At 43.1% G+C, this 13307-nt stretch overlaps 1 protein-coding gene across 2 annotated transcripts in view; it reads right to left on the bottom strand.

The window, feature by feature from the left end:
* Positions 1 to 6293: 6293 nt before the first annotated feature.
* CUL4B (cullin 4B) overlaps positions 6294 to 13307 on the bottom strand; it is a 31484-nt gene continuing 24470 nt past the window's right edge. For both annotated transcript variants that reach the window (XM_081897591.1, XM_081897590.1), the window contains 4 exons: positions 13004 to 13109; positions 12757 to 12929; positions 9831 to 9983; positions 6294 to 9397 (listed from right to left, as the gene is read on the bottom strand). In XM_081897591.1, coding sequence (XP_081753717.1) covers positions 9302 to 9397; positions 9831 to 9983; positions 12757 to 12929; positions 13004 to 13109 — 528 coding nt within the window. In that variant the 3' untranslated portion in view covers positions 6294 to 9301. The remainder of the gene's footprint in view (positions 9398 to 9830; positions 9984 to 12756; positions 12930 to 13003; positions 13110 to 13307) is intronic.

Raw genomic sequence — 13307 nt, 5'->3', positions numbered from 1 at the left:
TATTTTCTCTTCCTTGGAGTATCATGACCCTATTTTCACAGATGGAAGACCAAGGTAGAGATAAAGGGAAACTTCCAATTTGTTGGAACTACCTTCATGGTGATAATACAGTACTTGCATAAAGGATAAAGTCCAATTGTATGCATGTTTACTGAGTAAGTCCAGCGGTTTACACCAATCCTAAGCACACATATTTGTCCATTGAACTCTTATTTGAGGGCCAGCATGCTCAGAAATGCATTGCAGAAATGGAAAGAATTATCCATGCCAGGTTTGTTTGGTAATATCTAGGGATAATAATAAAATAAAATAAAATACTCATGTGGAACTGTACTGTTGCTGAAATTCTAACTTCACCAGATAGGATGCTCCTAACACTGGCTGCTCCACAGTGAATCAGCTCTGTAAAAAGGGTAAAAAAAGGTAAAGGACCCCCTGGATGGTCAAGTGCAGTCAAAGGCGACTATGGGGTTACATGCCAATGATATTCTCTTCTTCGCCACTGGTGGTCAGTGTCTAACCATGTTTGGTGAATGTGAGGCTGTAGGCATGGAGACAGAGAGTAATCGGAAGAGGCAGAGGTGTGGTAAGGGAGAGATGCTTGCTGGTTTGTGGTCCTTCCTGAAGCCTTTTAATGTAGCTTCTTCGCACACATCCCTAATTATTACCTGGGTATGGCCGCTGTCGCATGCTGACAGTTTCTAGGAGCCACAGGTGAGAGCCGAGTGCAGGGTGGGGACCAAGCTACCCGGGAAGGAGCACACTGTGTCCCCCAGCAGAGCTACTCCTCCTTCCCTAACACCCCATATGCCCCTGTGTCAATATTTTAACAACTGGTGGATCACATCACAGGAATTTTCCCTATACCAGGTTAGATAGTACTTAATATTTGTATTGTACTTTCAAGTGTTTAATACATTTTGTGTGCATTATGCTCCTTGCAGCAACCCTGGAAGTCAATTCAGGAATATTATGTCCAAATATTACAGATGTGGGGGATGATCAAGGCTAGTAGTATCTCATCTGACTGGCAGCAATTTTCCATCATCTCAAACAAAGGACTTTCCCACCACCTGATCTTTCTAAACTTGGCTGTGCTCGGTGCAATCTCTGAAGCCCCTTCAGTATCTTGTGTACCTTACTTTGGATTAGTCCTGCCACCACAGCACCCATTCCTGCCCCTCTCTCCCTCTCCCTCCTTGAGAATGCCGCTGTGATCAATACCAAGCCCCCCCTCCCCAGTCATAGTTCAGCAGCCTCAGCTTTTGCAGCTGGAGTCAGTCAGGGGTTTGCCTTCCTAGGTGGGAATAGGTCTGCAAGGCAGGGATCAAGCAACATTGAGGAGCTATGGCTGGATTTTGATAAGTGTGCACCAGGAGAAGTGGGGGTTGGAGGCTGACTTGGAAGAAAAGATCGGTGAACTGAGGGGATCTGTTACAGCTAAGAGATGAGAGTCAGAGGCAGGAGAAGTTGCAGGATTGGCAGGTGAAGAACAGGTGCAGAAGGGAGAGAGAGAAAGGTCCAGCTGCCACACCTATTCCTCCCGCTCCCACCTCTCCTGTTCCACTCTCCCCCAGGACCAGAAGAGGATTGAAGCGGGAGGAGCAAAAACTTGCATGAAACTTTTTTTGGGGGGGCAGGGGGGAGATACATAAGCTGACAACAGGGGCGGGGCCTCTGTTGTAGAAACTGCCTCACTGGGTGCACACCTAGAAGTAACTGACACGCATGCTACTGATGGACTTGTCATTCCCTAACTTGTAAGTGTACTTTTGACAATAGATAACTCCTCACTCCTTTTGTTGACTATGAGGGCCACTCCATTTCTTTTGCAGGTTTCTGTATATTGTCTCCCTGCTTATTTAACTTACATGCAGAATTCATCATGCGAAAGGCTGGGCTGGATGAATCCGAAGCCGGAATTAAGATTGCCGGAAGAAATATCAACAACCTCAGATATGCAGATGACACAACCTTGATGGCAGAAAGTGAGGAGGAATTAAATAACCTTTTATTGAGGGTGAAAGAGGAGAGCGCAAAATATGGTCTGAAGCTCAACATCAAAAAAACGAAGATCATGACCACTGGTCCCATCACCTCCTGGCAAATAGAAGGAGAAGAAATGGAGGCAGTGAGAGTTTTTACTTTCTTGGGCTCCATGATCACTGCAGATGGTGACAGCAGCCACGAAATTAAGAGACGCCTGCTTCTTGGGAGGAAAGCAATGACAAACCTAGACAGCATCTTAAAAAGTAGAGACATCACCTTGCCAACAAAGGTCTGTATACTAAAAGCTATGGTTTTCCCAGTAGTGATGTATGGAAGTGAGAGCTGGACCATAAAGAAGGCAGATTGCCGAAGAATTGATGCTTTTGAATTATGGTGCTGGAGGAGACTCTTGAGAGTCCCATGGACTGCAAGAAGAACAAACCGATCCATTCTTAAGGAAATCAGCCCTGAGTGCTCACTGGAAGGACAGATCGTGAAGCTGAGGCTCCAAGACTTTGGCCACCTCATGAGAAGAGAAGACTCCCTGGAAAAGACCCTGATGTTGGGAAAGATGGAGGGCACAAGGAGAAGGGGACGACAGAGGACGAGATGGTTGGATAGTGTCTTCGAAGCTACAAACATGAGTCTGACCAAACTGCGGGAGGCAGTGGAAGACAGAAGTGCCTGGCGTGCTCTGGTCCATGGGGTCATGAAGAGTCAGACACGACTAAACAACAACAAACTCCTCACTCCAGACATTCCTTGTCTGTTAGCACCATAATAGACTGACTTGTGATGCACCAGGTATTTGGCAACAATCCCTACCCCCTACTTTTGCTGTGCCAGGCAAGCATCAACCCAGATCTTCTATCAAGCAATGGGCAGTATTCAACAACAACCACCACAAAAAATACACAAGCAGCAGGGCCAGCTCACCAATGAGGCAGACTGTAGCAGCCACGTCAAGTAGTGGAATCCTGCCCCCAAAGGAACCCTGCGTCCTGCTGCTGGTACTGAGGTTGCATGGTTGTGGTTGCTTCCAGTGAGATATTGCGAGAGCTCTGCAAGTTCTTGTTAGAAGTTGCTGCAGCCACATGGCTTCAGTGGGGACAGTGGGTGTAGGTGGGTGGGCTTGCTTGTAGGACATGGAGCAGGGATCGTCATGAGGATCTTAAGGGCTGGCAGTTTCTTATACTTCTACACCAGGGTGGGGAACCTCAGGACCACAGGCCAAATGCAACCTTGCAGGCCTATTTGGACTCTCTGCAGGCTACAGACCTGAGTTACCGCCTGAGGGATGAGGGACAACAGAGCCTTCTCTGCTGTGACACTCCAGTGTGGCAGTTTCTTCTTCACTTGGCTCCTTCACCACACTGCAGTCCAATACAATCCTATTTCATCACACTTTTAAATATAGTCTCTTCTATTGTGTTTTGGCTACTATGATTTACTGAAACTGCTACCATGGTGATTTTGTGGCTCCTTTTCATCCATTGTGAACTACTTTTGGGTTCACATACTATAGGAAGGCATATGTATATAAATTAGCAGATGTCGCAGGAGCAAACTCTTAGGAGCATCGGAAGCTGCCAAGGCAGACTAATTATTTATCTAGCAATGTTCTCCAGGGTTTCATTCAGGGAGTTTTCCTAGCACTACCTGGAGATTGAATTCAGGGCTTCCTGTGTGCAAGGCTTTTACTCTGATCACTGAACAACTTCCCTTGCAATGGAAGGACCAAGGCTCATCCCCTGCAAATGACAAGGTGAGACTTTGTGACTTCATTGCATGCAGTACTGTGCCACAGCCTTTAGCCATGTAAAAGGACTATAACCACCAATGGGTTCTAGCTAGTTGCCTGCGATCATTTTATCCCCTCTAGAATTTGTGATTCATGGCTATGCTGAAACTCATCAGAAGTGTCATTCAGAACCACTTTCCAGTCGACTTGATCCTCTTAGGAGGCAAGGTCTGCCTTTCAGGATGATTACCAAGCTGCTGGGCTTTGCTCAGCTCTGTGACCTCAATACTCCAAGCCAGCCGGTGTCACAAAAGACTGCTGCTGGTGGTTTCTGTTAATTTCTCCGGCACAAGTCAGGGGGGGGGGGAGGGAAGTGGCAAGCATCCTCTGTTCAACCACACAAGAGGGCATTAAACAAAACAAAGAAAACAAGTAGTCAATGGGCAGAGACCTGGTGTCATGGATTGCATATCCCATTTCCTTAAAAGGAAAGAAAAAAGCTCAACAACTTTGACTGCCCAACTTAACAAAAATCCTGGTGATGCCCATGGTGGGCTGGCTGGATGCAGAGGAGTGGTGGGAGGCAGGGGAAGAAGGCTCAGAGCCAGGGGTGTGAGGTGGGAAGATCAGTGGTCAGAGGGAGAAGAGGGAGCAGTTTGGGAGGAAGTGCCATAACCTGAAGAGGCAACAGGATTTAGTGAAGAGGAAGAGGCTGGGGCACAGAGTGGCTCAGACACAGGTGGTGTGGGCGAATAGGCAGAGTGGAGGCAGGTTACTGAAGAAGTCAGGGACTCTCATCCTAATGCAACCAGCTCCTCCCCCCCCCCCCCGGTCTCTCAGAACATGCAGAGAAATGAAGAGGGTGGTGCAAGAGGGACCTGGTGAAGGAGAATTAGAAGCCAGGGACCTTCAGTCCTCACAACTGCCTCACTGGGGAAAGATCTACGGATAAAAGTTGCTGTTATCACTGCATTGTTTTTGTTTATTTGAATAATGCAGGGGTTGGCAAAGGTTTACCTCGCCTGGACCAGTTCATTCCAGAAGAGTCCCCTCCATGGGCTGGATTGTGATCGCGCACATCTGCGATTTCTGGCGCCACAGAAGCGAGTCCCCATGCCGCATTGTGCCAGTTTCGCTCAGGGACTTGCCAAGCGGGTGGCTCGGTTCGGGGGTGGCTCGTGGGCTGGTTAAACGACCCCCGTGGGCCGCTTGTGGCTCATGGGCCTTAGGTTGCCGACCCCTGGAATAATGAATTAGCTTCACTGACACTGGGTGTTTTACTGCTGACCTGCCCAATTGTGGCTTCTGACACCTGGAGGATCACATTTGGCCCCTGGGCTTAACAGATCTTGGCTAGGTCAGCAGTTGCTGGCCCATATGGCTGGCTAACTTTAAGCAGGTGGGTGACGATGGAACCAGGTTTTTCCTGGCACAGGCATCTTTGCAGCTTTTGAAAGTTCATTTAAGTCTTCTCTGTATGTTACATCCAAAATACACAATGAGCGCATACTATGCCAGGACAAGGAGCCCAGGTCATTTGCTTTACCCACATTCATTGATTTCAATCTGCAGTTGATCTTCCTGGAAATACAAAGGAACCAGTCTCAAGGGGTTCTTATAGACATAGGGAACCAACCCCGTGTCTCTTCTGTCATCTATGACAGGTATCCCCAACCTGCGGCCCTCCAGATGTTTTGGCCTACAACTCCCATGATCCTTAGCTAACAGGACTATCAGTCAGGGATGATGGGAACTGTAGTCCAAAACATCTGGAGGGTCGAAGGTTGGGGATGCCTGATCTAAGAATTACTATTATAATGGCTAGAAATGCTATGTGAAAATGCTCTTTTATTGGGCTTTTGGCCTTGAAAACAGCTGTATCTAAAATCAAATTAAGTTTTGCCAGATGTTTACCCACACTAAAGCAACCTTAAGAACCACTAAGGAGTGGGCAAGCAGGCCTAAAGACAGCATCAATGTGGTATGTACAGCTGCACAATGGCACTGCGACAGTTTTTGGTACAGACCTCCTTGTGTCCAGCAGCCAAGAAAGGAGGGCAATTTTACAAGGCTATACAAGTTCTAAGAATATGTCAAAAACTTGAGTCGCATGTGCATGGCACTTGTGCATGGCACATGCAACTCTGGAATGCAAGTGCCCCCCTTTCCAATTCCTTCTGCAACAAAGCTGTCTGACATTACTTCCCAAAGTGGTAAACTACAGTTGACCCTTCCCCTCGAAACTAGTATCAAATTTTTGTTTGCAATTCTGGTTTGGTGGGAAGGAAGCACAGGCCATAATTTGGTAGCTTGGATTGAGCAGCAAACTATGGTTTGCTCTGAAGAGGGAAGTACAGGGGAAGAGGGCAGGAAAGTGTGCCTGAAGCTGAAACTTACATGTAATGCCAAACTAGTTTAAGTGCTTTCTTTGGGTTGGTTCAGGTGCAACTTTTTTGGCTGTGAGAATTCTTATGACTTTGTAAGCGGTCAAGAGAAAACAACACATTTTAACACTCCCAAATGTACATGGCACACATTCCATACCACATGACAAAATGAAGAGTTTAGCAACACAAAACTGTTTATTATTTATTAAATGACACAAAATACCTAGATAACAGACTCACTCTTTTTAAAGGACACATATTTACATTATTTACCAAAGGAAAGACTTGCTGTACCCATCCACTGACTTTGAAATTTTCACTTTTTTTTTGCACTGAAGGATGCAATGCCCCATTTGCAGACCTGTGTATGTAGAACATTTTTTTTTGAAGGAACAGGTTATTTCTCCCTCCCACAAATGTGTGCCTCCTCCCACAACCCAACTCCAAAGGTATTCTTCTGAATAACTTCTTTATACAAAAAGTATATTACATTTTTGAATGCTGCTGTACTCTTAGAACTTTAAATGTGTTTAAAAGGAGGAAATGCTCAACTATATGAATTCATCAAAAATGAAAGTGATACTTTAAGAATGCACAAAGTCAAAAACATTTTTTCTTAAAAAGAAAGTTACGACAGATGCTCTGCTTTGGAAAAGTTAAGAGACCGGGACACACATATGTATATACACAAACAGAAAAATAAGCATCTGAAAGAGACCAGGAAAGTAAAACCATAGATAACGTAAGTTTTTTTAAAATTCTACTTTTTAAAAAGTTTACCATATATACTTTGGCACCTTTTTGTAAGCTAGAGAACAAAACAATCTTTACAACACATTTGCCATTGGTTTTGAAACAAAATGGTCACGGTTTTCTTTAAAATGTATTTAAATCAGAAAGAAAGAAAAAATAATTCATTTTGTAGGGTATAAAGTTTTGTTTTTTTACAAATCCCCCAAACAAAAATATTTGTCAGAATAAATTTGCAGTTTTTAAAAGAAATGCAACTGCTTTGAACTGCACACAACAGAGGAAGATCTTAAAATGTCTGGCCACACAGACTGTTTGGGTCGCAGTTTAACCCCACTGCAAGAAAATGTATTTATATATATCTATTATAAATATCTTTATGGCTCAATAAAGCAGGCACATGATTCCAGCAAAAAACAGGAAAAAGGAAAAAGTTGCTGGAGAATATGGCTGGAAAGTAGTTTTTGCCATAGCTCAATATCAATTACAGGAAGATAGGGAAAGTGACTTAGTAATTTAGTAATGCTCATGGGGGGGGAAATGTGAAGCAAAGGCATAGTTTGTTAGTTGTTCATATTTTAACACACTGCTTCTGGAAAATGTTTTTTGCAGAAATGTGACAATTGAATGGATCACAATCACAATTGTGGGCACATCTCAGAATAGGATTAAGGTGCAGTTTCCAAAGAACTTACCCCAGAAAAGAGTTTGCTCGAGTTGAAATTCATCTTTTAAAAGGAATTATTTCCTTCCCCAAAAGGCATTCAAATCACAAATTTGTATCAGGCACACCAAATTGTACAGCAGCTTTCATTTCCATCCATCCCCCATTGTGAACTCCTCCCAAGTTTATTTTCTATAAATAATGCTCATTCTGGGGGACACTTTTGAGAAACATCACATATACGTGGAGCAAGGATGACAACAACAGAAGAGGAATCCTGCAGCTGACGCAGAACAATCTTTAAAAGCACATCCTGTGATGAATTATTAGTTACCGTCTCCCCAAGATTTCCCAAACCTCACTTGATCTAGCAAAATTACTCTGTAAATGGCAGGCTCTCATACTTGAAATGGGTCTGTTTTGCTGCAAGCATTGCCCGTTTGTAGGTGACCAGGGCAGAATCTGAAGATAAGCCATCAAAAGATTTTCTGGCTTAAATAGTTGTGGGGAGCTTTGGGAAGTCAGCTCTGGTGAGCTGTAACTGTTATCAATACTGTGTCATGCTCAGTAGAGAATTGCTCAGCTTTTGTTAAACAGGAGCACTCCAACAGAAGCCTGAAGAGAAACCATGAGAACAAAAACAAATTTAACAAACAACATTCAGAAAAGTTGAGCTTCAAAAACAATGTAACACACAAAAGAAGGTTGAGGATATGATTATTCCCCCACCCCTGCAGCCAAGCTAATGTTGACCCATTCGTGGGTATAAAGGTTTGGGGGGTGGGTGAAGGTTGTTCCAAAGTCAGAAAGAGGCTTCAATGCCCTTGTTGCCTTTCCCAACTTCCTGGTATCTTCTGAGGGTTGTGCAATACTTGAAGAAGACTAGCTTTCTAGATTCTCTGCAGCTATACAGTTAAGGAGAGCCTGGGAAGCCTGGCAGATTGATTCAAGGCACAATGCAGCTGACATTAGATGCATCTTTACAAAAAAGCCATCTAGATTCCTGGCCCAATAGGAAGCCCCAAAGGATTCTGCAAAGGATGAAACCCCCTGCTTTTTGTTCTTGTAGTGCTTACGTAAAGACAGAGGGAATCCCAAACCAACAACTGTGGTATTATTAATTTCTGAGTATACAGTGTTAACATTTTCTTCTTTGCAATACTAAAAAAATGCATTTTACTAATACTAAAATACATTAATAATGTTTTTTATTTGTTTGAAGGCAACGAGCAAAGGGAGCATCAGTAGTTTTAACCCCTGCACTTTCAAGGTTGCACAAATCCAAGTATGGGGTGCCAAAACAACGAACAGTATCAGCCTTACAAGTGCATTCACAGGAGTGTAATTTTTTTTCCAAAGAAATAAAATCTTGGGTGAACGTGAGATTGCCCTTTGTATTCAGAGTGATAGTGAAATCAATACTTTGGCTGTTTATTATCAAACCCTTAAAAAGGGCTTCCCTTTAGACCAAGGACCCAATGGAACCACAAAGACCAGATACTTCCATACAGTTTTCTGCACACCATACTGAATATCATGCGAAGAGTTCAACAGCATTCTTCTGAAAATGTAAATACCAAAACGGGCATGTGAAAATCAATTGAAATGCCCACTCTACTATACCCCACCCCACCCCTTGTGTTGCTTCCATTCAGCCACTGGTAGTAGAAAAAGTTAATTTAATGGGATCAACAGGTTTGCTTATCCATCAGCAACCAAGTAGAACATCAAGTGTGCAGAAAAGGAAAGAAAGAAAGGCCCATTGTGTGTTTATGCAATGTAGTTGTACTGGTTCGGGTTCTCCTTGTCTCTTTCCATGTAGTCTCTGTCAATCAGCGACTCTATTCTCTTCTTAAGGTCCGCGGGCTGTGAAAGCAGTTCAGGAAGTCAGCAACCATTTTTTAATCATGGTAGTATTAAAATATGTATATAATGATCATTCAGTTTTTACATATTAGTGTACTAATTCAATTCCTTCACATGGGTGCAAAGGTTTATAAACAGAAAGAAATTAAGATTATTTATCTACTTGCACTTTGTGCTTTCGAACTGCTAGGTTGGCAGGAGCAGGGACCCAGAAACAGGAGCTCACCCCGTTGCGGGTATTCGAACCACAACCTTTTGATTGACAAGCCCTAGGCTCTGTGGTTTAACCCACAGCACCACCCGCATCCCTTTTTGCTACACTGGACATTCTCAAAAACAAAACTATTTTTATCTTGAAAGTTCTGTAACAAGCAGAGAATTTGCAGGACTAATTTTGATGCCGATAGTTTAAGCAAGAACACTCATACTCTACCTTTACTGGGAATTTAAGCTGGTTGTATACTTCAGACACGAGCAGATTGTGGCTCAAGGTCTTGCGCATTTTCATGATTCTCACAATTGCAGCATCAATTTGGTACTGACGATCCTGAAAGACTCTCTCTGTAGTACTTGCTTGTTCTTCCACCTGCAGGAGCAGGACATTTGGGGGGGAAAGCATATCAGAAATGGAAAAACTTTTTTAATTATGTCAACTCTAAACTGAACGGATTAATTTAAATCAGCCATTAATTTGGGATGGGTGGATGAAATTACATTGGTGTTCCACGAGGTACTACTTCCGATAAGAAAAGGCCACCCCCCTAAACCTGAATATCTTAAATATATCTTTGTATTCTCTGTTCATCAAGTTAATTATTTGTGTGTGGCCATTTAGTAGTCAGGCAGGCAAGCAATGACTAATATTTAGGATCTCTCAGGAGGAGAATCCTGCCTTTGAAATACCTTTCCCATAACTGTATACGCCTACTATCCTGCATTTTAAGCACCAGTTTGAAAAGCTGTTATTTGTTCAGGCCTTTGCAATAGTATTCAAAGGCTGATTATTGTACATCTGGCTAAGAATAAACAGGAGTCCTGCTAGATCATACCCAAGGTCTAGCTGATCCAGTGGTCTGTTCTTGCAGTGGTGAACTGGACACCACTGAGAAGCTTATAGCAGGGTGGGGGCCACTAGGGGGTGCATTGGAAGATGGCCAACAATACCATCTCTCTGACCCACACAGGGTAATTAAGAGGCTGTTATGGGAGTAGGCAGCCTCCCTTGTTGCCCCAAGGAAATGGGGAACACTGCCCTTGCCTGCTGTGCCCATAAATCACCCCCTAATTAGGCAGAATTCCCCCGTGTGGATCTCGGCTCTCCTGGATGCTGTCTCTGATCGTGCACTAGTTGCAGCAATTTGGAATAATTAATTACAAAAGAAGCAAATGCACATATTTCAAGTGAAGAAGGGGAGTGAAGTCTGCTAATTTAAGTGACCTCTGCGAAAGAAGACGATGGGCTGGAGAAACAGGAATATTTTACGATGAAGATACACCAAAGGCTGGGTATGTTGACAACAACGGGACTGAATTGGGGGGGACGGACCTTTTTTTACTTTCCTTCTATGTGATTTACAAGAACCCCTCCTCATTAGAATCGTCAGTTGAACTGACCCAAGCAGGATGATTAAGGTCTGTGTGGAGATAAACTTTAACCAAAAGTATGCTATACGAAGATCGAGAAGCAATAAGAGCTTTTGGGAATGGCGCAGCAATTAATTCAGAGTCGCCATCTTGCCAAAGGATTTATAGCCGGGAGGAAGAAAGGACTTGTTTTCAGACAGCATTCCTAGTGAATCTCCTCAGAGGTTTTGAGAAAGGAGGCAGATTGGTGAAGATTAATGACGCTAAGACTGTTTTGATGTATGGAAGTGATGTTATATGGAAAACGTCTGGATATAGCTACTGGATTAAAAAAAAATATCCACGCAGGATTACAAACTGTTCTAACCAGCTTGCGGAGATTATCAGAGGTCACAAAGAGAAAGGAAAAATATATGAAAATAACAACAAGAGATGTGGAAAAACAGTAAGAAAGGACTGGATAGTACTGTGAACATCATAAGATTAGATTTGTGGACATTAAAACAGCAGTAAGAAGCAAGAAGTTGATTGGACCCCCTTCGAAACTTGAAATATGGGTACCCCCAACAAAAATTTAAAATTCGACTGTGTAATTTGGAATTTATGTAATTTGGTTTGATTTGATGTGGTTGGTTAATAAAAAATTATTCTTAAAAAAAGAGAGAAGCTTATAGCAGGGCATGAGCACAACAGCCCTTGGACGTTCATAGTCCAACATCTGGTGTTCAGTGGTATCCTCTCTACAATGCTGGAACAAGTACTTGGCCATCATTACTAGTAGCCATTGATAACCTATTCCTCCATTGATTTGTCTAACCCCTCTTTAAAGCCATCCAAACTGGTGGCTACCGCTACATTGATTCAAATGATGTTTTAGTGTTTTAGCTTTAAAAAAACAACAACTGTCCTGTTTGCTTTCATTTTTAAATGGTAAAGCTGCATGGAAAGTGATTTTTTTTTTTACATTAAATAAATATTAAGTCTTTTTGCTGGGGTGCGGGCAGGGTCAATGAGAAGAATGCACATTTTTTGTAACACCAACAGCAACTGAAAAACTGTGTGGGGTGTAAGACCTGGTGGCTCAGAGGAATCTCTGATTTAAACATTTGCAATGAAACATGATTTCCACCCTCTTCCTGGTCATCTTTTAGTGGGCGTTTAGCGGCAGGAAGGAAATGGAAATAAACCAGTACAGTGGTACCTCCGGTTGAGGATGGAATCCATTCCAGAACTTTGGTCAGACCCCGAGGTTTCCGCAGCCGGAGGGACCGCTTCTGCACATGTGTGCACGCGTGGCGGCAGACCACTTCTATGCATGTGTGTGCGAGAAACACTTCCACGTTTGCCGCTTTCGCTTACATTGCCTGAGGGTAATGTAAGCCGAGGTGCTACTGTATATTATTAAGAATAAGCTATAGCTAGCAAGCCACCCAGCAAGGAACTGATGGCCATGAATAATTCAACCAATAAGCATGCAATGTAAATAGATGCTTTGCCAAACACTAGGAAAATGAAAATCTAATTTAATGTAAAAGACAGCTTTCGTTTGTAATGAGTCAAGAGCAAGTATCTTGATGTCCCAAGCTCAGAAAAAAGAGGTTTGTGTAATCCCTGCCTCTGGCTAATCAAATAGCTCCTGATGACTCCAGCAGCATAAATGGAAAGCTGGAGTCAACATAGCTGCCACTGATCTGCTTCTGGGTGATTTAGGCCACTGATCAGGCGACCAGAAAACATATGACAGTAATCTGAAGGGGGTGGGGGGAAACAGGTACCGTTTCTTTCATCTGGATCTGATTGATTTTTATCCTGAATAGCTTATGCCTGAAGTCATCATTGCAGGTAAATTTGTCACCATCTTCCACATCTTTGCCTTTGGGGCTTTTTGTTAGCACTCTGGCCTTGCCACAGGCTAGTGACTGGAGGGTTCGTCGGAGCTCTCCATCCTCTAGAATAGAAAGGAGATGGTTTAGTTTTTTAGTCACTAGTACTCAGAAACAACAAGGAGCATCCAATACTAACCTATTCCAGTAGCTTGTTTTATCTCCTCTAAACTGAATTCTTCACCTTCGTTAAACATAAGCAGCACTAAAGTCTGGAATAATGAAACCTGCAGCTCCTTTTTCCCCTGTCAAGAAAAAAAAAGAATGATAAAAACATTTCTGCATTTCCTTAGAAAACTTTAAAAAAATTGTTTAATGATAGTTCTATATGCATGCAGAGGGAAGTCCTACAGCTTGCAGAAATAACATCTATTCTGCAGAAAAGGAAATATTATCCACATGACAACTGTGTTGTCTTTAGAGCAGAGTACTTAATACCCTAT

This window comes from Podarcis melisellensis (genome assembly GCF_964234715.1).
Source record: "Podarcis melisellensis genome assembly, chromosome: Z".
Taxonomy (NCBI): Eukaryota; Metazoa; Chordata; class Lepidosauria; order Squamata; family Lacertidae; genus Podarcis; species Podarcis melisellensis.
Note: the sequence above shows the minus strand (reverse complement) of the source record. Positions and strands in the feature narration are given on the sequence as shown.